This window comes from Petromyzon marinus, chromosome 16, assembly GCF_048934315.1.
Source record: "Petromyzon marinus isolate PM22_M1 ecotype Great Lakes invasive population chromosome 16, UKy_Petmar_22M1.pri1.0, whole genome shotgun sequence".
Lineage (NCBI taxonomy): Eukaryota > Metazoa > Chordata > Hyperoartia > Petromyzontiformes > Petromyzontidae > Petromyzon > Petromyzon marinus.
Window position 1 is genome coordinate 2,119,678 of NC_133682.1, and position 24,623 is coordinate 2,144,300.

Consider the following 24,623-nt stretch of genomic DNA (forward strand, 5'->3'; position numbering starts at 1 on the left):
CACGCCACTGCCACCGCTGGCCAAGCGAGGGCGTGGGGTGGTTCAGCGTTTACCTTATCTTATAATTTTATATAAACTCACGTATTCCGACATGCGATTCAATTCCAAATATAAACAAACCTGGCCAAAGTTGCAGGTTATACTCGCCCCTATTTACAGCGCTTACAGTTGGAATATCGCAGGCTTGGCCTTTGCTTTCTTTTAACAAGCACAAGAGGGGTGGAGGGGGGGGGCGGGGAAGTCCGGTGCGTACCTTGATGGCGTTCCGGACCTTGGCGCAGAAGCTGTGGAAGATGCCAAAGCACTCCTGCAGCGAGAAGCCGTCCTCGTCCTCGCAGAGGAAGCTGGCGAGCGAGCGAGTGTCGGCGCGGAGCACCGTCCGGCGGCGCCCCAGCTCTGCCATGGTGCGCGATGCCTCCTGATCCACGCCACCCGCGGCCGGACATGAACGCACACGTGTGACGCAAAGCACGCGTGACGGAGCGCACGCAATGCCAAACAAAAAAAGGGAGAGAGTCAGCGACGACAGCGGCGATGTGAATCGTGCGCCTGCAACCAATCGAGTTTGAAGATTCGACTCGTGTTTGAGGCTTCCGTGCGGCGTCGATTTAAAAGTGGCAACTTTGTCTGGGGGTCGTGCAGTCGTTCCCAAATGAGGCTGAAGTGCACATTCCGATGTTCAAGTTTATTTTTTTCTCTCCACTGCATTTACAGGCCCACTGGGTGGGGAGCTCAGGGGGGGAAAGTGCCCCGGCTCAATGAAGCGACAAGAAAGTTAAAGTAGTATAGAGCATAACAATGAGGCGAAGAGAAATCAGAGCAGCAACAACAATAACAATAACAAATGCATTTACAGGCGTAATCGAGAATACCGCCTCAACATAAATCGACATTGGCCTAAAATGTATTTCTCCATCGAAACTTGGCCCGGGCAAATTATTTGTAAGAAAAAAAAAACGCCCCATCGTGTTGAGCGAGTCAACGCGATGGACACTGACGCGACACAAACGCGGAGATGGGAGGCCGTCACAACTTTGGACAGCAACGGTGAGAACGCACGTGGCACATCCATGGAGGGGGACAAACAATACATTCATAATAGAGGTGTTTTTGGGTTAGATCGCGTAAATATACAAATGTGTCGTTAAAACCCGCCACCACCCGACACAGCCAACTAGTAAGGGTTGTAAGTAAGGGCTGGGCTGTTGTGGTGGTCTAGGGAGACCTTCATTCAGCAGTGGAGAGATAAAGGTTGCGAGTGATGATCGTGATGATGATGAAGCAGCTTTGCCCTTCCTCAAACTCACTGGTTCGGAGACGCAAGCTCCACTAAGAAGTATGTTTTAAACGTTGGAGGTGAGCCAAAGCACATCAATCGCTGCCTCTGCTCATGCCTTATTGTACAATGCTTAGCTTATAGACAATGAAGCTCTTCTAGAGCCACCGCCCACACAGCGGTTAATGTAAAAAAAAATATCAAAGCTGCTCAACTGAAATGATGGACAGGTGGATAAGACATTGATCCATATCCCAGAATTGTGGCAAAATCCCCTTGTCTGATTGGCTAGAAAAGTTAAGAATCAGTTCGTGCTAAAAGTGTACTTGTATAACCCCCATGACTCATCACACCGTGAGGGTCATGAGGGTTGTTTGGCCATACTTCACCGCTCTGAACGGTGTGGATCGGTGAAGACGGGGCACATAGATGTGGGAGAAAGGCGCAGTACAACGATGGGTTTTGCTGCGCTGCCCTCTGCTGCCCACCAATGTCGCCCCGTCGCCCTACACGACAACCTGCTTGTGCATGGTGGTCGCCCATCCCAGGCACTATCCTTTCCCAACTCTGCTTAGCTTCCGAGAAAACGACGGGAGCGGGCACATTCTGATCTGGTCGCAGGCGATTTGTGTCACACCGTCGACGCTCAACGGATGACCGGATGCCTGAGTTTGTTTCCTTGCCGGCACCTGGAAGAAGGAATCCATCTGAAGGCTGAGCTGAGGGTCGGCGCGCACTTTCTGGCGGAGCGAGGCGATCTTCTGGCTCATGTTCTCCAGCTCCAGCTCCATCGTCTCCACCGAGAGCCTGGGTCACGGGCAACGACGACACAGCAACGGCGCCTCCCGTCAATCGCTGGTCCAGCGACCGGCGGCGCGGTGCGGTTGAAACAGTGGGGCATCGTGGTTGCGAGATGTTAACTCCCTCGCCTTGTATACAGGAGGTCGTGGGTTCGATCCCTACCCTGACACTCATTTATATTTGGAGTTTGCGGTGTCTCTCTCCCCTGTGGTCACGTGGATTCTTTTTTCTCCGGGTTCTCCGGATTTCCCCTCCAAATTTAGAATCAACATCACGCGTTTAGGGTATATTTGGCTGCTATAAATGTTCACTCAATGATAAGCTACTTTGTTGAGCTATCATTCGTGGCCAGGTCACTTCTGAAAAAGAGCTATGGAATAGTTCAGTGGGCCTTACCTTGTAAAAAAAAAATTAGTTTAGAAATGGGCCTACCCTCCCCTTGCGCCTGACTCCGTCTGGCCCGTGGGTCCCAGTGACAGTTGTACCGCCTGCACACTTTGATAGCTACGCCACTGCTGGCGAACCTTCCTGTTGTTTCGCCCCCACTGTCACAAAGCGGTGCTTAATGAAGGACACAACCCAAAAAACAAACTTCTGTTATCTTGTTGATGGAACCCTGGGTCGTGTCCCAGTTCGAAGCTTTGTTGATAAGAAAATGGACGTTAAAGTTGCAGTTAAGCACGCCATTATGGCACTCTAGTTATGTTATATTGCTGCGACACTACTCACATATATTTGAATACGTCAACGCTGTGACGTTGCTATGGCACACCATGTTAACACGTCTAGAAAGTAATTTACTTTTCATTAGCTCAGCTTCAAGCTTGTGTTGGACACCCTGGGATACAGAGCCCAGGCTGCTATCAACACGATAAGAGTTATTTGTTTAGTGGGCTGTGCCTCCCTTTAACAGACATGCCCGTCCGCTGGAAATGCCGTCAAGTTGCCGACTTAGCTGCAGACGTTGTGACGAGCCATCACGGCCATTAAGTACTTTATCTGAGAGGTAGCGGTTCTGCAAGGGGCTGGACGGACAGCGCAATCTTCACTGATTGACACTTGAATGGCCATCCCATCGTTCCCACGGCAAAGGAATAACAACAATGCCTTCCCGGGCCTGCCAGCCGCTAGCGCAGGAGGACAGCGCAAACTGATGTGACCCAGCGTGGTGAGAGATTCCAGCTCTGATCGTTGGTGTCAGAGCCTGGGTTGAGAAGCCTACAGGCGGGGCCGGATTTAGGTATCTTTACCCCAGGGACACCAGAGCAGAAAAGACTCCTCCCCTACACCCATCTCCACTACCTCTACCCTTGCATATACAGACAAAGATCCCCCATATAGCCTTTTCGCAGACTGTTGGGGAAAGTGCTCTTCGCGAGCAGGACCAGTTCAAGATTTTCGCCACTGTCATTGGTCATGAGCAGGAATCGGACTCGGGTTCGCAAGGTTCACAGCGCTGTGCGCGAACCACCAAACACAACATTGCCAACCCTCGCATGAGTGCAAGACGAGATGGTTAATCTACGTAAGACGTTGATAGTTAAAATAATCTCATTCAAACAGCAATAATAAAGGTTGTATTATTTCTAGTGTTACATTATTAATAATATATCGATAAGATGAATAAACAGTTCCACTTTTATGAATAATTAAAAAAAACCCGTGTTTTTGTTCATGGGCTCCTCTGGAATGTTGGGCCCTTGACATCAGAGCCGACGTCCCTTAAGCCCCTTAACCTCAAAATCCATTCCTGGTAAGACCTCAGGATGAGAGAGAGAGAGAGAGAAGGCCACAGGTGAATAGTACATTCTCTCTCCGAGAGCGTTTACCTCTTCGCTTCTTCAATGTGCACCAACTTGTCCGGGAAAGACAGCAAGGAGGGGTCCACCTTTTGCGCCTCCTGCAAGAATGACAACAAAAACGAGAGTCGGCGCCCCGTGCACACCATCGCGCTGCGCTCGTCAAAGCCCCCCCCCCCCTCGTGTTAAAGAGGCTCAAGCACACGACACGGGGGGGGGGGGGGGTCAGATTCACGCGGCCACAAAATCGGTCGCGAACGCGAAGCCTGGTGGGCGAGGCAACACGTGGCAATCACTTAGATCAGAGCAATGTGTTTTTCTCTTGCACGGTACGTGTAAATGTAATAAGCCCCACAGATTACAAACACGGCCAAACTCCCCCCCCCCCCGTATAGCCACGTATGTACGTCGAACTTCTTTCGCACAGTACGTAGCCAACCGCGCTAATTGGGAGGTGTGCAGCCTGAACTGACTGTTGGGGCAAGTGCTGTTAGCGAGAAGCTATGAAGGCCGGCACTGTGGCACACGAGGGGGGGGGGGGGTGGGTGGCCAGCACCACGCTCGACCGCTTTTGTCTCCCCAGTGGCGATGATTGCACATTGCACCAGGTGCTCATTTGAGGTTGAGTCGACGTAGATTGCACACTTTTCATACATGCATTTAGATATTTCATATAAAAGGTCAAAAATGTGCAGCGCTGCTTTTGCGCACTCTCACCACTGCTGGGGGAAGGGCAAGCACTTGGGGTAGCTCAACATCGACCCTCTTAGGTGTTTGGCCTACTTTTCCCCTCTGGCCAGACATCTTGGTAGAGATAGTAGATATATTTAAACAAAAAAATAAGTGAAGGGACGATGCTGATATTTGCGCGCAAGTGCAATACCAATCGACATTGTTTCATTATACCGAGTGAAAAAGCTAGCGGGCAGTAGTGGCGCAGTCGTTGATGCACTGCGCTGTGATCCCGACGACCCGAGTTTGATTGCCCCCCAGCCATGGCCAACGTCAGTGTTAATCCGCTGGGGCACGAAGCTCAGAATCGGAATCTTCATCTCGACTGCAGGAGGAATCCGATGAGCCATGAGGCTCTTTTTCACAAGTGTGCAGTAGGGGGCATGGGGTCAGCCAGTTGCAAGCTCTACCCCACGCTATGTGAGTCAAGGATGGTGGTGGGGGGGGGATCAGTGTCTCGTGCCCCCCTAAGCTTTTATTTGTCCCCGCCCCCCCTCCCCCCACTTTAAACAACCACGAGGTTGCATCGGGCCACTGCCCTAACCACCGCGCCACCGCTCCACCGCCCTAAGATCGCCATTACCCACGGGCGGAATAAAACTTCACGCGGCGCGTGCGAAGAGGCGGCGTGCAGCAGCGGGAGCCGAGCGCGAGTCGCGAACGAGCAGCTCGCTCGGCGCACGCCCTGGGTGACCTCGTCTCCGCGAGGACGGCCGCGGGGTGCACCCCGGTGAACGGGGTTCACCGCATCCTGCGCGCTTCGCGGTAAACGCGTGCGAGCGCGTTCGCGAGTGCCCCTCCTCGTGTGCGTGTGTCACTAGTGTGGAGTGTGTGCGTGTGTCACTAGTGTGGAGTGTGTGTGTGTGTCAGTAGTATGGAGTATGTGCATGTGTGTGTGTCAGTAGTATGGAGTATGTGCATGTGTGTGTGTCAGTAGTGTGGAGTATGTGCATGTGTGTGTGTCAGTAGTGTGGAGTATGTGCATGTGTGTGTGTCAGTAGTGTGGAGTGTGTGCGTGTGTGTGTCAGTAGGGTGGAGTATGTCGGTGTGTGTGTCAGTAGTGTGGAGTATGTCGGTGTGTGTGTCAGTAGTGTGGAGAGTGTGCGTGTGTGTCAGTAGTGTGGAGTGTGTGCGTGTGTGTGTGTCAGTAGTGTGGAGTATGTCGGTGTGTGTGTCAGTAGTGTGGAGAGTGTGCGTGTGTGTGTCAGTAGTGTGGAGTATGTGCGTGTGTGCCAGCAATGTAAAGAGTGCGCGCGTGTGTGCAGATGCGTGTAACGTTGCCAACGACCAAATCGCTCTGAAAGTGCTCGATCTTCGTCAGATCTCTCGGAAGCCATGCAGGTTTGAGCGTGGACATTGCTCAGATGCGCGGCGACTTTGCGCGAGCGGCGACTTTGTGCGAGCGGGCTGCCATGTGGCTGTGGGGCTCCGTGGTGGAACAGCAGGGCGCCAGTGCATTGACATACAATGTCTCGTGCTGCATTTCTCTGCTGCCACGTAGTCAGAAGTCGGAAGCGACGCGATGGTTGAGCCTGGAGAACACTTGGATGGGAGACCGCCTGGGAATACCGGGGGGTGTTTGTGGGCTTGAGATGACAATCCAGCAGCAGCGAATTTAATCCATGCGTGCCATGCTTTGAGTGTTATCCCCTGACATGCCTGGGGGTTTCTCCCATTTCTTCCCACATGCAGCCAAACACTCAAAAATAGAATTGGCCAATCATAACAACGGAAGAAGGGAGGCTTTTTTTTTCTCGGTTGAATAAAATGAATTATTATAATTGCCAATCCTCCGCTGTGCCAGCAAATGTGTGTCAGTGCCCTGGTGCGTGCACCCATGGTGTCAGTAAAAACTACGCTGTGGTGTGCCAGTGACGCGGTGTGTACATGCACACAGAGCGACGTGTCACTGTAAGCAGGAGCGACACCAGTAAGCGCGTGCGTGCGAGGGGCTTGGTGGATCACGCACTGCGCCATAAACCCGGCTATACCTGAACTGGTCCTGTGCCTCCCCTAAGTCGATTCGGCCTTAAGCGAGTACCTGGTGCGATGTGCAAACACCGCCACTCGGGAGCCAAATGCGGCCGGGCGGGATGCTGGCCTCGTGTGCCTTGCCGACCATCAGCGGTGCTGCTCGCTCACAGCATGTGTCCCCGTCGGTCTACGCAAGGCTACACGAGGGATCGTTGCGTGCGCACGCACACGCGCGCGACGCTCTCCCGAACTCACCATCACCACAAAGTGCATGAGGCTCATGCCGGGCTTGTTGGCGCGCGTATCCGCGAGTTTCAGCAGCGACGTGATCTTGAAGCCCGCGGCGTTTCCTGCGTGCCCTCCCTGGGTTGGGACAACAGTGGCGTCAGCCGCGGTGCGTTGAGCCTCAGCGGGAGGAGGGGGGGGACGAGGAGGAGGCAACAGCAACTGCAGCCGCCGTGTTGATCGTAAATATCGTCCCCGGGCGACGGGCATAATCATTGTAATTTGAACGTGCGAACTCGGAACACACAGCCTGCTATTTTACCACTCGAGATATTTTGCGCTTATATAAAATAAAAATGTCAAGCAAAAAAATTATATACCTAGGTTGTAAGTACTGGGTATTGACAAAGATAACGTTCCCCCGTAAAGTCTTTAATAAACTATTTTTCTTGCTGTGGTTTTCACACCTGATGATTGCTTGTGTTGCAGTCGAAACGTCGTGAGAATTGTATTGTTTCATATTTTTATTATTTAATTGTTTCTCTTCTACGTGACTTTACCGAAAGAACCAAGAATATGAATCCCTGCAGTCACGAAAGCTTTAAATCAAAATCTTTAACAAACTGTTGGAGCAAGTGCTGTTAGCGAGCAACTATTAAGGCCGATGCTTCGCACACTGCATTACGTACTCATTTAAAGCTGAGTCAATCAAGAGGAGACCCAGGGCCGGTTCAGATAGATAGTCGTCACCGATGTTGACTGCGGCGCATGCATTGTGATGCATGCACACTCTATCTTTGTTTCTTTCAAGCGAGGGATCGAGGCGGTTGACCTACCGCATTCATGTAATTTCCTGCCTTCAGCACGAGGTGGATCACCTTGTGGAGCTGCTCGCACGCCTGCAGCTCTGCGGGTCACAGGAGGGGGACACGGCTGAGGTCAACCGGGTCGCAACTTGCGAACTCGTTAACCGCCGGCAAAGCGTCACACTCCGCCGACACACACACACACACAAAAGACAAAGATCCCCCGTGTAGCCTGAAAAGACTGTTGGGGCAAGGGCAAGTGCTGTTAGCAAGCACCTATGAAGGCCGGCACGGCACACGAGGGGGTGGGTGGCCCGCACCACGCCCGACCGCCTTTATCTCCCCAGTGGCGTTGTTTACACGCTGCACCAGGTACTCATGTGAGGCCGATTCGACCTAGGGGAGGCCCAGGACCGGTTCAGATAATCGCCACCGGTGTTGGCCGTGAGCGGGAATAGTGCAGCGCGCTAACCACTACACTACCGCTCCCCACCGACACACACACACACAGACACACACTCGCCCGGAGCACAACACCTCATTGTGTTGCCCATGTGGGCGACATGTGCACTGATGCATTCATGGCCATTGGCGTAGCTATCGAGTGTGAAGGCGGTGCAATTGCGCTGGGTCCCATGGTACCGAAGGGGCCCGGGCAACGGGCTGGGAAGAGGAGTGGGCTGGGGGCAAGGTGGACAGGATGCCCCATTTCACTCCCTGCACCGAGGCCCAAGCCGACCACACTCCCCCAATTTTTGCTGCCTCGGCGACATTTTCAACCGAGCGATTTGCTTCCTTCCTCCGTCCGTCTACCCCTAATTCACGCTCAAGACGTGCGAGACACGCGGACAACCTGCTCGTCTTTGTCTGCATGGCACAGCGTGCAGTGAGTGAAGCGACCCTTGCTATGGGCCCTGGTGTAAGGAACGAAACAGCTCCTGGGCCCCTTGGGCCGTGAGCCCCAGTGCACTCGCCGGCACTGCCACTGGCGGTGTGCGCATTCATTTGGGACGGGCTGTAGGCATCTCCGAAATGGAGACTCGTGGAGGTCCCTGCAAACCGGTTGGTTAACATAAGTTGACGGGACAACAGGTAAAGTTGGGGGTCACGTGGGCCCCCTTTCACAACTCCCACCCTGGCTTGTTTAGGTTGTACACACTCAGGGTCCCTGATCCTCAGTTTTGGTGCAACTCATGTTTCTTTTTTTTCTGAACAAAAGCACTTGGCCAGTCACCCACCCACTCAGCCACCCAGCCAGCCAGCCACCCAGGTAGCCACCCATCCAGTCACACACCCACTCAGCCACCCAAGTAGCCACTCAGCCACTCAGCCAGCCAGCCAGCCACCCAGGTAGCCAGCAACACAGCCACCAGCAACCAAGCTTGTCAAGGAGCATTAACCACCACCACCACGGAAACTCCGGTGGTCATCCTCGCAGCAGCGGCTTTTGGCGAACCATCGAACAAAGACGGTGGTCACTGTATCGCGCGCTTGCAGATGTGCTTCTGCGGCCGTCTGGAACGCTCTTCCTTCCGATATTAGGAAGCCACTTGGGGGCTATGCACTCTCAAATCTTGAGTGAAAACTCATTTCTTGAGAACTGCTTTCTGTGTTTAGTTTGTTATCCTTCCCCTGCACCTCCGATTAGCACGGCTGACTACGTACGGTGAGAAACAAGTTCAACGTACACACATACCCACCCAGCCACCCAGCTACGCCATGCTTAACACGCCGCCTGCACCCCTGCCACGTGACACCGATACTCGCCAACGCGTCTTCCTCCTCTACTCACACGTGAACCTCCTCCTCCTCCTCACACGTGAACAACCCACCCTGCCGGATCCACCCCTGGCTGTGAGGACGCACGTATAACATTTTGCGGATTCGTTTTTTTAGTGTGGCATTTTCAGATTTAATAAAAAAGAAACGCCCGAGGCTGCTAGAGCCCGACTTGGGTTTCCCAAGCGACGGAGAAATCACAAACAGTTGTGGCTGGGTCAGCGGCGCGGGGAACTTTCACGTCCATTAGCACCGCGTCCCTTGCCGCTTCTCCGGTGACCTCTTTTATCCGAGTCAGCGCCCGTTTGTTCGCGTGAAACTTTGTTGTAACAAAACATCGAAGTGATCGATACAAATGCGCACACGTCTTTTCAAAGGACCATCACAACTCGCGTGTGGGTGAGATATATGCGTGTGCATCCTTTATATTTGGCGAATGATGGCATTCGTATATATTTTAGTTGTAAGTGATTTGCTTTCCGTTCCTGTACATTGCACTCCTATCGAGGTTTGTTGTACTGTTTGTTGTTGTTACGTTCTGACCCCGTGCCCCGACTGGACATCTGGGAAAAATAGCTTTATAGCTCATCGGATTCCTCGTGCAGTATAAATAAATATTATGATTCTGTTGCTCCATGCCCCTGTACCGTTCCCGTTCTGTCATAAATGTGCACCGATGCCTACTATCCTGGCGGCGATATTGGCACGTAAAATAAAGATTTAATTGATTGATTTATTGGGACACAGTGCGTAAGACTTGAGCCGAATCAGGCAGTACCTGAAAGACCCCATTCATATATTAATAAAAGCGAGGACGGCGCCACTGAAAACAACGCATAAATCACAGCACACAGTGGGAGTAGCGGTCGTGAAAGGCGAAACAACTTCAGGTCTGGGTGGGGCGGTAGTGGCAGTGTGCCACAGCTATCATCAGTGGTCCCTGTGGCACCTGGCTTGTGTTTTTTTTTATTACTAAAACCCAATTATGTGCACCCACTCTTCCCGCTTCACCGACCTGCACTGACCACTGGTGGTGGAGTATGGTCAAACAACTCCCGCGGCCCCCGCAAGGTTTGGGTGGTGGGTGGTGGAGATGTGCCTGGGCAGTACCCACTCCCTCCGCGTTCCAGTTTTCTCAATGGGGTCACACCTGGCATGGGGGCCGTCGGTAACCGGCCGTGTGAGCTCGCTGATACCGGAGCTACCCCGCTCGCCCGCTCGCCCGCCCGCCCGCTCGCCCGCACATCCCCCACGCGCTTAACTTCAAAGGCGAAGTGTAAAAAAAAAGAGAGTTTTTAAAGAACACAACAACAAAAAAACCCGAGGAGACAATGATTCTCCCCGCGTGTCAAAAGAAAGCGGAGCGCGGCGTCGCTCGGGTGGGTAGGGTCAGCGATGACGGTGATGCGCGTTGCTGCACGCCAGCATAACAAACTAAAGCGATAAACGAACAGTTTTTATTTTATTTTACAAGGTAAGGGCGCACTGAGCTATATAATTCTTATTTTCAGAAGCGACCTGGTTATTATAAATGATAGCTCAACGAAGTGGCTTGTCATCACGTGGAGATTTATAGCAGCCGAATACTCTAAACGCATGACTTTCATTGTAAATGTGGAGGGAAAAACCGGAGGACCCAGATAAAAATCCACACGACCACAGGGAGAGAGACACACAAACTCCAAATATACAGCAGGCGTCAGGGTCGGGATCGAACCCGACCTCGTGTATACCAGGCGAGGTAGTTAACATCTCGAGTAGGAAGCGGGGAGAGAGAGAGAGAGGCTCCGTACCCGTGACCGCCTGGCGCACCACGCGGATTCCGTCGCGTGCCGAGGCCACTGTGGGGTGGAATTCCTCCTTGAGGACCATGAGCTGCAGCCTCAGCTCGTAGCTGCAGCACGAGGACGGGGGGTGGGGAGAGAGAGGCACAACACAGAAGACGCGCAAGAGCAGCTCGATCAGAACACCGGCGCACACAACGACATTGCTTCATCGGCGGCAGCGGCAAAGGTGCAGCGCCGCTGCTGGCGGAAGGGAATGCACCAAAAAGGGAAGCTGTGGAAGCCGGCGCATTTACAAAAAGGTGTTTTGGCTTCCTCTTCCACGCTGGCCAGACGGCTTGGAAGAGGTGGAAGTACCCACACTTTACCCCACCACCACCACGTGTGACCTGTCAATCAGTTTCGCTGTGGGTGTCGTCATTCGCATTGCTGGATGGACGTATGCAGCAATGGAGGGGGAGAGGGGGATGTTGGCATTTAAGATAATAGCTCATTATACAAAACTGCCGTGCCGGGAAATCGAAGCAGACCGACGGACCTCTGCATTGGCAGAACAGCGTGCAAACCATCACACGCAGCGTTGTCAACAGAGCTGGTGACGTTTAAAATTCGTGTAGGTTAATGAGTGCCGCGCGCCGTGCGTGCCGCCCATCACAATAGCGGCTTCGTTCAGTTTTTTGGAATTTTCACCAAAAATGGCTTTGGACCACCGACGCCGGAGCTAAACGCCACCCAGGGGAGACACTCCGACGTGGAGAGATCGACGGCATCGTGTTCACGACCACGGCTTTTATTCGCCTGTGTTTGTACATTTAAAAAATATATTTTTAAGTTTATTGAGAGCTCACTGAGACCAGGGATGCCTTTTTTATTGTTGTTGCAAAGGGAGACCTGGGTTTAAGTTAGGCGCTGAATGTAATGGCACGCAGAGAAGAAACACCGTTTTGGGAAAGAAAAAAAGTAATCATCAACCAAATGGAGAAAAAAATATATATATATATATTCCAATCCAACGCTTTCTGTAAATGGTGAGAAAAACCTCATCACAAACCTCATCGCGAACCTCATCGCACACCTCATCGCAAACCTCATAATCAACCTCATCGCAAACCTCATCACGAACCTCGTCACAAACGAGGGGAGCGCCGCGAGGGCTGGACGCGACCAGAGGCCACCACTTGGCGCACAGCAGAGGCCCCGCTGCCGTGCATCGGCCTTGCGTGCAGGTCACGCGATGGGCGCATTGCACGTGCAATGCTCTCAGCCTTGTCTAGACCACCAACTACAGAGATCTAACAACACGCAAAGGTGCGTGTTGTACAGTACTATACATGCGGTGGGAGTCATGCCTCGCTGCTGTCTGTGAGCATGCTTTTGCGTGTCGTTCAACCCAATCATTAACAGTATCAAATTAATTACGTGAAAATACGCGTTATTAAATGTTATGAAGTTATATAACGTCATTATTATTTGACACAAAAGTGCGGCCACTATTTTCATTACGTTATGAAAACAACGACATCGAAAATTACAAAAGTGTTCCTCAAATACCTTACAGACACTCAATTTTACTACACCCTTAAATGCAAACGTTCACGAGCTCCATCTCTACTCGATACCACTCGTTAACCGCGGCAACGCCTCCACCTCATTGGGCACGCACGACGTGCAGTGACTCGACCTGCCATCGACATTAACAGCGGTGACGAGACGAGGCCAAGCCGCTCTTGCGGTGGGGACAGCTTCTGCACTTTACATTTGATTTCATCTTAATGGGACGCAACCCCAAATCATGGTCGTCACGAGCACGCCGCTGTTGGGTTCCTGCGAGGAGGGATGGCGCGTGTGGGACCGTGTGTGGGTGCACGTGGCACTTGCCCCTGCAGTCTGTTAAGGCTATACTGTATGGGGGATCTTTGTCTTTGGATGCACGTGGCAGGAGCGCGTCCCCGACTACGCCTGTAACCATGGGGTCCCCCAGGAGTGAAAACAGCGTAAGGCATGCAGGGATAGACACGAACAAAGATAAATACAAAGACCCCCCCGTATAGACATAACAGACTGTTGGGGAAAGTGCTGTTAGCGAGCACCTCTGAAGGCCGGTGTGGAACGCGGAGCAGTGGGTGGCCACCACCACGCCTGGCCGGCTTTGTCCCCCGAGTGGCAATATTTACACACCGCAGCAGTTACTCATTTGAGGCTGAGTTAACCTAGGGGAGGCTCAGAATCGGTTCGGATAATTGTCGCCGGTGTTGGTCTTGAGTGGGAATCAACCCAGGGTCACCGGGTCCTTAGCGCTGCGCGCTAACCCTTGTACGACCGTTCTCCACGGAGAAAAATATTCCCCTATAGCCTTAACAGACTGTTGGGGCAAGTGCTGTGCTCCCCACAGCCACGGATACACATGCACACATTCGGACGTGCACACGCTAACACACACGGCGAGCCCATGCATGCTGAAAGTAAACCCTCTTCGCGATCAGTGCAGGCTATCGTCCTGTTGTCTGGGCGAGCAGAGACAACGCGCCAGCACTGGATCGGTGCTTAGATAATCGCATTCAAACTAAGCACGTGTGTGTATGTATAATCAGTATGTGTGTGTGTGTGTATAATTATCGTGTGCGTATAATCAGTGTACACAATTTACAAGCCGGGGTCAATCCATCTCCTTCCCATGCCATTTTGATCTTGGCACGGGGGGGGGGGGGGACAACTTCACCATACTTCACCACATCGGGCAGCGTGGTGAAGGGAGAGAGGGAGGGAGTGGGTCCCAGGACTGGTTCGGATTGCACCGCACCACTCTTGGTTTGCCGTGGCTGGGCACCGAGACGCAGGTCGTTCAGGTTCACGGTGCGATGCGTGAACGTGTCCCCAACGAGCGCTCCTCCCATGTATTGCGGTGCACACAGCGGAGATCGGTTTGTGATTTTTTTTCTCGCAGAATCATTGCACCATTAAATACTTTGCAGTGAAGACGCGATTGCTGGTTCCTGCGCCAAGAAGAAGAAGAAGAAGAAAACGATGTTTCGACCGACTGGCCTCTCCCAAAATCAAGACGTGCACGAGTGCAGCCAACCTGTCACTCCACTGCTGGATATGGCAGGGAGGGGGGGGGGTATAATTTGACGATACTCTGCCACGATGCTCGGTCGGGTTGGTGAAGGCAGGAGGGACAGGCTGTTGTCGCGCGGTGCAGCTCAACAATGGAACGTGCTGAAGCTGACCCTGCCGGACAACGTCGAAAAATTAATTGTACGACCTAATTTATTTGGCTGTCGTAAGTGACGGCACCAGCACGCCAACGGGTGGACGGACGTGCCGGCGTTTCCGGCCGCAAAGGGCGGTCAGAGGCGTTTGGGAAAGCGGGGCAGGCACTTCACGTTGCTGTGCTTGTTCTCGCCCCACGTGGCCGGGGCAACCCTGCGGCTCTTTGAGAAACTGCTTCGTGGCGTTTATTTATCAAGGACCACCGTCTCGCGTTCGCCACGTGCATTGCGGCTCTCGATAAACTGAGTTATTGGTTTTACCGAATTCGAAAAAAAAATGAAAATGGCTCTTCTTGGCTTTTTGGTTGCTGACCTCCTGGGCTGGGGAGACAAAATATGTTGAGCGATTGTGCAAATGTTTATTATTTGACAATGTCGTGTTCCCATAGACTATTTGTCTGCCCTTCATATACACACATTTACAGGACATGACTTACGAACACATGCACACACGCGTGTTTACATGCGTGACCCGCGCACACAACAGGGGTGTGACACCTGTTTACACCTCGCCGTGTTTTGCGAAAGTGGCGGTGACGAGTTAACGGGGTCAGCTACTTGTCACCGAGCGCCTTCGCAACGCATTAAAGCGCTGATCATGACCCCCATACGCGTGGAGGTCACGGCATAGACATCTCCCGTGCCTGGCCACTTCAAAAACTCAGATGCCACGCTAATCCCACTCTGGACTGAGGACGCAGAGGTCAGTGTCACTTTGTAAGCCATGCCACTTTCTGCCGTAGAGAACAGGCTATTAAAAAGAGTCCATCATTCCCAAACCTAGTAACTCATCGTGATCAGCCATATTCTGGCGCGATGTGACGAGCCGCCTGGCGCCTGCGTGGGTGCTCCGTCTATACATCTTGTCGACGGACGTCCTCCGTGGCTGCCACCCCCCACCGCTCGTCTTCACTAAGCGACAGGAGACTTTGCCGTGAATGGCCAGGCCCGGTGGCTCGGCGGCAGAGCGAGCGGCTCGCAATTGTAACGTTGCAAGTTCAAACCCCGGTTCGGTGTTTCACTCGGCCCATCATGCCTCCGGGGTGGATAAAACGAAATACGACTCTGTGGAGAAGTCCGCAGTGGTTGTCCTATGGATAGACTCGCCCTCGCATTAGCAAAGTTGGAGTTTGTACCACAGGCTCAGAGCAAGCGCCTTGAATAAGAGAACCATTACGATGGAAGGATATGAACCTCGCGATTCAAAGAAACGAAACAGAAACTATAATATCCGCCGCACCTTCCCGGCGTTACGCAACGCATAGAGGACAGCGCGTCAATAGCCTCACCACATCCGCGGCGTGTCACACGTCCGACCAGATTGTCTCAGCCCACGAGCAAGACGAACGAGAAACGTTCTCGCGTTCGGCGCCAGCTCGTCCCCCCCCCCCCCCCCTTTGTTGGCCCAGCATCCTCCTTCCACGCGCTCGCTAATGAACCAACGGTGCGCACGTGGGCACCGTGGAAGGCACGGGCGAGCGAGCGAGCGTCGTGACCCGCGGCGCCACGAGAGAACCCATCACGTGAGCTCCGCTTTGTGAGGACCCCTGAATCCGAGCGGCGCCTCGTGACGGGAGCACCCCCCCCCCCCCCCCGCTAAATTGCGTCACGCGCTTTATGCTCGGTCTAAAATGTGACGCAAGCGCCAGCGGAACGTCACCCTTCTGTTTGCCAACAAGCCCTCGCCTCTGGATAGGGTGGTGGGGGGGGTGGGGGTCAGGGGTGGTGGGGCTGCTGCTGCTAGGAGCGGCCAAGTGACGCCTGAGGATGGCGGTCGTGGGAGACGCGAGCTCCCGCTTGAGTTAGGAGAGAGGGTGGGAGAGAGAGAGAGGCTCTCAGTGCCCCGACTCTATTCATCATCGTCGGTGACAGTGGCACACGGAGCGTGAATGGGAGACGCAGTGAATGAGCGTGACGCTCGAACCGTACACGCACGCACGCCCCTACGTGCGCGTGAACACGCACGCCCCTGCGTGCGCGTGAACACGCACGCACGCACCCACATGGGGCTCCCAAAGGACGGCCGACCTATTCAGTTCGCCGTTATTGAACACCGCCGCGCTGCGTTCGCGTGAGACCCATGCGACAAGTGGCTCTGCGATCACCAGGGACAATGGTTGACCCAGGCTACCTGTACTAGGTCTCCCCTAGGTCAGCTCAGCCTCAAAGCATGAGTGATGTGGTGTGTGAACATCACACGCCTTGTGTGTCTTTTCAGCCTTAGCAGGTGCTCGCTAACAACACTTGGCACATTAAAGCTCTGAGGATAAACTCCACAGGAGATTTATTTGCAGTCTGAGTCAGTGTGTGAGTGTGTGTTGGCTCAGGCCACCATTCACTGAAACTGGGCTGGATTCCAGTAGCAATCGATGTGTGACTTAGGTCTGTGCTTCCCTGGGGTCGACTCAGCTTAAAATGAAAAAAAAACACCGCAAGGCTGACTGAGGGTCAGTGCCGACCACACCGCATCTTCGTGTGAAAAATACACCCCACTTTGCAGGTGAACAATGTTTGTAGAATGGAAACCGAAACTCAAAGTTCAACCGAATAAAAGGAATAAAGCCGCTAATCGGAACGTAAAATGACCTCGCGTTCCCATAAACGAATCCAGGACAAAGCGCCGCGCCTCTCATATCCCAAAGGAACACTTTTCTCCATTTTATTTGGTGACAATTACCCACCCATCATCTGGCAATTGTACATTAAACAAGGCAGGCAGCTTATCGCCGAAGACTGTAGTTTAAAAGCATAATTGCAGGCTACTGCATTCTATCCCACAGCCAGTACCTCTAACTAGTTGCCAACAAACACTGAACCCTATTCACGGTGTTGTTTCTTATGTTTCTTAGGTCCTTGGTTGTTTCCCAATTATATTCCAGTCGTGCTTTCAATGTCGTGATGCGAGACGGAGTAAATATCCACGTGGCGCTTCTGCAGCTGGCAGTGTACTACCCTGTGCCTGAGAATCCCTTGAGAAGATGACGCCTCAGAGGAAACCAGAGTACCCGCAGAAAACCCAACCACGGGGCAGGGAGAACGCTCAAAGGTTTCACGAACCCGCTTGCTGTACTCTCTTCCTGTCACCCAACAAATTGTATCGGTACAATCCGCAAACCCTTGGACCACCCCCCCCAAAGTTGCGGGCCGCAGAAGCGCGTGCCACCGCGCCCGGTTCAGTCTATGGAATGAGGAGGGGAGGGCCTCCACTTACCAGGGCACTTCGATCAACAGCAGCATGAAGGCGTCGGGAGCCGGCAGCCGACTCCTGTCTCCGCGAAACTGCTTCAGCTGACTCAGCTGTGCCCAGCAACATCGGGGAGCGCGCACGTGGTGGGGTGGGGGTGGCGGGGAGGTGTTGAAGGGGGGGGGGGACACATTGACGAGTGAGATACAGCGGCCACACGGCCCCAGGAAGACGACCTCGAAAATAAAACTAAACTATTTATTATATTCCACCAGGTTAGGCCCACTGAGCCTTACAGCTCTTTATCATATGTCTGCGCCCAGCACACCGCATCCAGTTCGCCTCTCGCTATGGCTGCGGCTATTCCCAGTCTGCCACCGAGCTGGGAAATATTCAGTGAAATATTTGAAGCCCCGGGCATTTGGGACGTAAGAGAACACACAGGGACAACCTGGAAACCGGTCCACGCAGACGCAACGGGGACATGGGGACAGCAGCGGGACAGCCCCATCCACGCGGAGACGTGGAGACACATGGGGACAATGGAACACAGGCGTGCTGAGACACACGGGGACACGTGGAGAACACGGAGACACATTTATCATGAGAACTAGCCAGCAAAGTACTTGAATTGGGGGATATTGGTGAATGGACAGTAAAAGAGGTGGTGGAGCGGTGGCGCAGTGGTTAGTGCACTGTGAGTGATATCTGAACCGGTCCTGGCTCCCCTCTTAAGTGGAATGACAAGGACCTGTGGATTATTTTTTTAGTAAACACGGGAAGATTAGCTGAGTATTATATGTGACACCCCCCCTGTTGCCCCCTAACACCACCCACCCTCAGGGCGTCCGTCACCGCACCCTTACCTCGTCCGCCTGCGGCAGGAGTTTGAGCAGCTCCCCGAGCCTCTCCGCTCCGTAGTCCTTGCTCCGGCACTCCAGGATGTCCTGGATCACGTCATGGCCCAGGGTCCTGAGTGGTCAAAGAGTCGGGTTCGAATTAATTGTTGTTGTGCTTATTTCATCTACAGTGTCGGATCGGGGCGGTCAGTGAGCTCGATGGGGAAGGGCGCGGTTAGTGGAGAAACATCAAACATCTTCATTGTGAGGTGTGGGTGGGGGAGGAGGGCGGAGATGGTGAGTGGGTTGAGGAGGTGTGGAGAGAATGTGTAGGCGGTGGGAGGATGGTTAGGAATTGTTTGGGAAATAGTGGAAAGAATTGGGGAGAGTTGATGAAGAGCCATAGTTGGTGATAAGATGGTTGGGAGATGTGGATAAGTGATCAGGAGGTGGTGGTGAGATGATGGAGATGTAAATGGGAGGTGGTGGTGAGATGATGGAGATGCAAATGGGAGGTGGTGGTGAGATGATGCGGAGATGGTGGTGGTGAGATGATGCGGAGGTGATTGGGAGGACAAACAGTAAGGAGACACTGAGGATGTGAGCCAGGACTGACGGTGAGAGATTTACACAACCGCATGGTGATGCAGCCGGTGAAACGAGAGGCTGCAGTGCGTTTAGAGGAGTTAATTGCGTGCGCGTGTCACTGCTCATGACAGGATTTGTTTAAATGATCCACAAGATCCCCCCCCCACCACCCCCGTCTTCTACCCCCTTACTTCTGTTCATCTTCCGTTGCCTCCACCCCCCACCCGACGCTCCGGCTCGTAATCCCCACCTGGCTGGGGCAGTGAGCACTATTTTCTCCCCTCTCCTAAAACCCAGAGGAGCACTGAGTTTGGGATGTTGCTCCCCGCGGGGGTTTCTATGCCCCCCTCAACCTTGCTACGGTTTCTGCTTTGGTACCGGGCGCTTGTTAGACAATGAAATAAATCAATAAAGAAATGTATATCCACAAGAAAATGTTACGGCAAACATTATTCCATACTATTAAAATAAGAATAGGTTTTACCCTTTCTGGCAATGAAACAGGTGTTAAGATTTTGATTTAAAGCTTTCGTGACTGCAGGGATTCATATTCTTGGTTCTTTCGGTAAAGTCACTTATATGATATTTTTATTATTTTATTGTTTCCCTTCTACGTGACTTTACCGAAAGAACCAAGAATATAGGTGTTAATTTGTTCAAACACCAAATATGGAGTGTGTGGAGTGAGTGGGGAGTGGCGGTGTAGTGGTTAGCGCGCTCCGCTACGAACCCGGTGAGCCGGGTTCGATTCCCGCTCACGGCCAACACCAAGTGACCATTATCTTAACCGGTCCTGGGCCTCCTCCCCTAGGTCGACGCAGACTCAAATGAGTACCTGGTGCGGTGTGTAAACATCGCCACTGGGCAGACAAAGGCGGTCGGGCGTGGTGCTGGCGACCCACCCCCTCGTGTACCTTGCCGGCCTTCATAGGTGCCCGCTAACAGCACTTGCCCCTACAGTCTGTTAAGGCTGTACGTGGGAGATCTTCGTCTTTGTTTGAGTGAGTGTGGACACTCAAGGTGAATTAGCACGAACCCCTTACCGGCTGCTGTGGAGTCGCAAGCCAATAAATGTTTAACGTGTCTAGCCATGCGCGCTGCCGTTTCCGTGACTCATTAAAGCGCTCGTTCGTTTACAAAAAGAAAAGGAAAGAGGGGAAAGCGTTCAATGAATAATGCGCTCGGTAACAATCGAACTCACCCTTTGAATTGCTTGAGAAAAATTCCAACATTCATGCTGCGCTTGGAGTCAAGGAGGCTTTCCTATATAAAACAAGATGCACACACGCACGAGGGGATGGGGGGGGGGTTAGGAGTTGATCCCAATTCACGGAAGGGGATCACAACCTAAATCCTTCCATCCCGCCCAACCGCCCCAGAATAAAGAGGGTTAACGGTAAAATAAAAGTCAGAGCGTTTTCAAGCTCAAATGAGTGTGTGGCAGTGCTCATTTCCGCTTGCGGTCCAGAGCCTGTGGTGGAGATCCCACACTCACACCGCGGGAGACGGTGTGAGTGTGGTCAATTCAGAGGACAACTGCTGCTGACTGACAAAGTGATAAACATCAACCTTGTAATGATGATGGTGATTATGGTGGTGGTCATGTGCTGATAATGCAATTTTGAATCTAGATTGAAAACTAATTTCTTTTGAACTGCTTTTTGTGTTTAGCTTGTTGTCCTTCCCCCGCACCTCCAATGAGCATGGTTTTCTACATACGGTGCAAAAGAAGTTCAACATACACCATGATAATGGTGACATGATGACGGTGATTATGAAGTGTATGTATGTTTAACGTCTTTCGCACCTACATAGCCAACTGTACCTCATCGGAGGTGCAAGTGATTGATGGTGATGTTGTGATCATGCAAATGATGATAATGATGATGGTCGTGGTAACAAAGTGGTGATGATAATGATGCTCATTTGATGATCGATGGCGACGAGGATGATGGTGGTGATGATGATGATGATTTGGTGATGCTAATAATGATGATCGATGACGGCACTCATTGTGATGATGATGCTAATGATGATGATGATCTATAACAATGTTGATCGCGATGTTCGTAAAGCGGTGATGAACGATGACCGTCGGTTCACAATAGCGAACCTGCTCACCGCCACATCGTCAGCCCACCCGCTCAGGCTTCAAGTGGCGTCAGCCAAACCTGCTGCCATCGGAACCAAAAAAAAAAACCCCAGAGGTGAACTGCCTCTAGACCGGGAGGTTAAAGAGCGTGGGCCGGTAGGTAGGGGTGCCGGTGGTGATTGTTGCGGAACAGCTGTTATCGGATTTCCACGCGTGTCGCTTTGGGTCAGGGAAAATCCAAAAATCAATCGGCGTTCCGACCACCGCCTCGTGACGAAGATTCCAGGACGCGACACCCACACCACGACAGGAGGCGTTCTGTCCGCGTCCGCCCGACAAGGAGACCGCAGAAGCCATCGCCTCTAGCGAGTCTACGCCGTCTGATGGACCCCCCCCCCTCAACTCCCACAGCTCCTGGGCCCCCACCATCACCGCTCTTCCCCATCCATCCGTGGCTGCCCTTGTGAGTGTGGCCGCGTATTATTGATTTTCTTGCCCGCCAGCAAGGGCCTCTCGGTTAAATGAATAACCCACGGGGATCATCAAACGTGGCCGTTTCGTAACGCGCTGCGTGTGCGCGTGTGTGTGTATACGTTGAACTTCTTTTGCACCGCACGTAGCTAACAAGCTGTAGTGTTAGCGGTTAGCGCTACGCTGCGCTATGAACCTAGCGACCCGGGTTCGATTCCCGCTCACGGCCAACACCAGTGACGATTATCTGAACCGATCCTGGGCCTCCTCCCCTAGGTCAACGCAGCCTCAAATGAGTACCTGGTGCGGTGTGTAAACATCGCCACTGGGGAGACAAAGGCGGTCGGGCGTGGTTGCTGGCCGCCCACCCCCTCGTGTACCGTTCCGGCCTTCATAGGTGCTCGCTAACACCACTTGCCCCTGCAGTCTGTTAAGGCTACACGGGGGATCTTTTTATTTTGTTGAACTTCTTTTGCACCGCACGTAGCCAACCGTGCTAATCGGAGGTAAGGGGGGGGGACAAACTAAACACAAAAAGCAGTTAGACAAAGATGAGTTTTTCAATTTAGATTATTAAAAATCTCAACAAGTGTGGAGGCGGAAAGGGTTTACCCTATATTACCACCCGCACTTTGTGACTATATTTTTTGTTACATGTGTGTTATGTAAACATGGAGCATGGAGATTTCATAGCGTGGGATAGCGCAATTGGCCAAGGTGAATAAAATAAACGTTAAGACAACTAACCTACAGACGGGGCATGCACTGTCCCATACTTTTCTTTGCACCCAGGTCTCCTTTGCGAAATATAATTTTGGACTCTTGTCTAAATATGTACAGTACATGCAGAGCCCAGCGTTTTCCTGATGACCTCTATGTAGAACCCACTGCTGGATGAGAGCTTCTTTCTATAACCATCAGCCTCGTTACGAAATCGTGGGAAACCAGACATCATCTCCTTCTCACACCCGTTGCCTTTCTCCAGGCAAGCTCGTCTTATCTGCCAAGGAAGCAGTGTTATGATCCAACCCATACTGCACTCGACTTCAGATGCCGGCTCTCTTAGCAACATCTGATTTGACGCTTGTTTGATTTACGTAACACGGACGCGACGCTGAACGATAAGTCGTCTTTTATGAAGCAGCGTCGCAATTATCTGGATCTATACATTCCTGGTATAACCTGTGCTTTGCCTAAGACATAGCTGGCTTGACCTGTAACTTGGCCACACCATTACCTAAATCGACATATATCTGACCATACCATTACTTGGGCCAACATATACCTTAACCACACCTGTACCTAGATCAGCATATACCTGGTATCACCTGGACCAGCACTTACCTGGCCACGCCATTACCTGGGCCAGCAAATACATGGCTACACCTCGCCCTTGGTCAGCAAATACCTGACCACACACATGGCCAGCCTATCCAGACCAGGTGTCACAGCCTGAACGCCCATTACATTTGATAGAAACCTCTTAACTATAATTCTACCAAGCCTGGGCATAAGCCAAGCCTGGGCATAAGCCCCGCACACTACCAATGGGTAGGGCAAGAGCTGTGTTAACGTTCTGAAGGATTTTACGGGGGTCACTGTTTTAAGTTGAGCCACTTTTGCTCGGTGCCGCCCTGATTTTATCACTGGGCGAGCGAGCGAGCGAGCGGAGCCACTGCCCTGATGAATCACGGGCCACTGAGCATGAGCGGCAACGGGTTCCTGTGTCATCACTCACGCGCTGGCGTCGTCGCAAGGCGACACGGGTTGGGAGTGTAGGGGGGGCGGCGTGGGGGTGGGTAGAGAACTGGGGAGGGTGTAGAAATTGTTCCCTCCAACTACATGCTTATCCACACCTCCAAGTGGTGCAACTTATAGTTCGTAGGCTGGTACCATCCGGGGGATGCTCCTCCATCTGACCGTGTCAGATATCAGAAGTTCAGCAAGCTCGAGCGTGAGCGGGGGCCAGTCGTATCTCCGGCACGACGAGTGCAGCGACCCCGGAGTGCGAGAGAGCAGCCCGCGGGAAGCGAACCACGCGGAGCTACGTCTGACATTACAGAATTATTATTGTCGTTTTTCCTTATTATTTTTTTAACGATGCAGATCAGGGCAGACGACAACGGGGCAGAGAAGCGCTCCGACGTTGCGGCTTGGGCGTGACACAGGGATGTTTGGCCGAGAGGAGAGGCACGGTGGGGCGGGTAGGAGGCCAGCCTGGTCGCGTGGAGCGTACGCGTGACCTTCCCTCGGTGGACTCCCGAGTCTCACCCCACCTCCCCGTGCCCCCCACAAACGCTTCACCCTCCACCTGCCACCGCCCCCTATACACGCAACGCAGCTCCCGCCAGCCAGCGAGCGCTGACTGAGCGGAGCCTCCTGACCTTCCGACCCCCCCCCCCCCCGCTCGAGTCATGCGGCCCGCGCGTTTCTATGGAAAGTTGCGCTGTGCAAACTTCACGGCGACGTGTTGGGGCTTTTTTTGCTTTGTTTGTATTTTGTTTTCACTGCGCAGACGCTTGAGTGGGGAGGCGTTGGGGAGGTGTTGGGGGGGGGGGGTGTTTCCATTGGGCTTCATTTCCGACTGAATATTCTCAGGCTCACCGGCACAATCAGGTTGGTTGATGATCCAGCACTCACAGACTTGCTCCTGTCAATCACTCACCGGAAGCCTGTCGCTTCCCTATCGCTCTTCTATCGCTGCTCCTGTGCTCACTGTGCTCGTGAACGTCACTCGTCAATTTGACGACTCGGTTTGCTCGAGCGACCGTTTCGTCTCAACCACCACGCTGAGGTCAACCACCACGCTGAGGTCAACCACCCCGCTGAGGTCAACCACCACGCTGAGGTCAACCACTACGCTGAGGTCAACCACCACGCTGAGGTCAAAGCACTTCTCTTGCTGCTTCATTCCTCACACCGCTACACTTTGGAATTCCTAGTTTTTATCATGATGTTCTAGTTAATAAACATATTTACTCTCATCTATTATATTCTCAAAAGT

At 52.7% G+C, this 24,623-nt stretch overlaps 1 protein-coding gene across 1 annotated transcript in view; it reads right to left on the reverse strand.

Annotated features, from left to right (window-relative positions):
- FHDC1 (FH2 domain containing 1) overlaps positions 1 to 24,623 on the reverse strand; it is a 39,549-nt gene that overhangs the window by 7,026 nt on the left and 7,900 nt on the right. The window contains exons 3-11 of the mRNA XM_032955572.2: positions 20,258 to 20,319; positions 18,496 to 18,601; positions 17,657 to 17,742; positions 11,186 to 11,286; positions 7,644 to 7,714; positions 6,838 to 6,945; positions 3,907 to 3,977; positions 1,966 to 2,083; positions 254 to 418 (exon numbers count right to left, since the gene is read on the reverse strand). Of these exons, the coding sequence (XP_032811463.2) occupies positions 254 to 418; positions 1,966 to 2,083; positions 3,907 to 3,977; positions 6,838 to 6,945; positions 7,644 to 7,714; positions 11,186 to 11,286; positions 17,657 to 17,742; positions 18,496 to 18,601; positions 20,258 to 20,319 (888 nt within the window). The remainder of the gene's footprint in view (positions 1 to 253; positions 419 to 1,965; positions 2,084 to 3,906; positions 3,978 to 6,837; positions 6,946 to 7,643; positions 7,715 to 11,185; positions 11,287 to 17,656; positions 17,743 to 18,495; positions 18,602 to 20,257; positions 20,320 to 24,623) is intronic.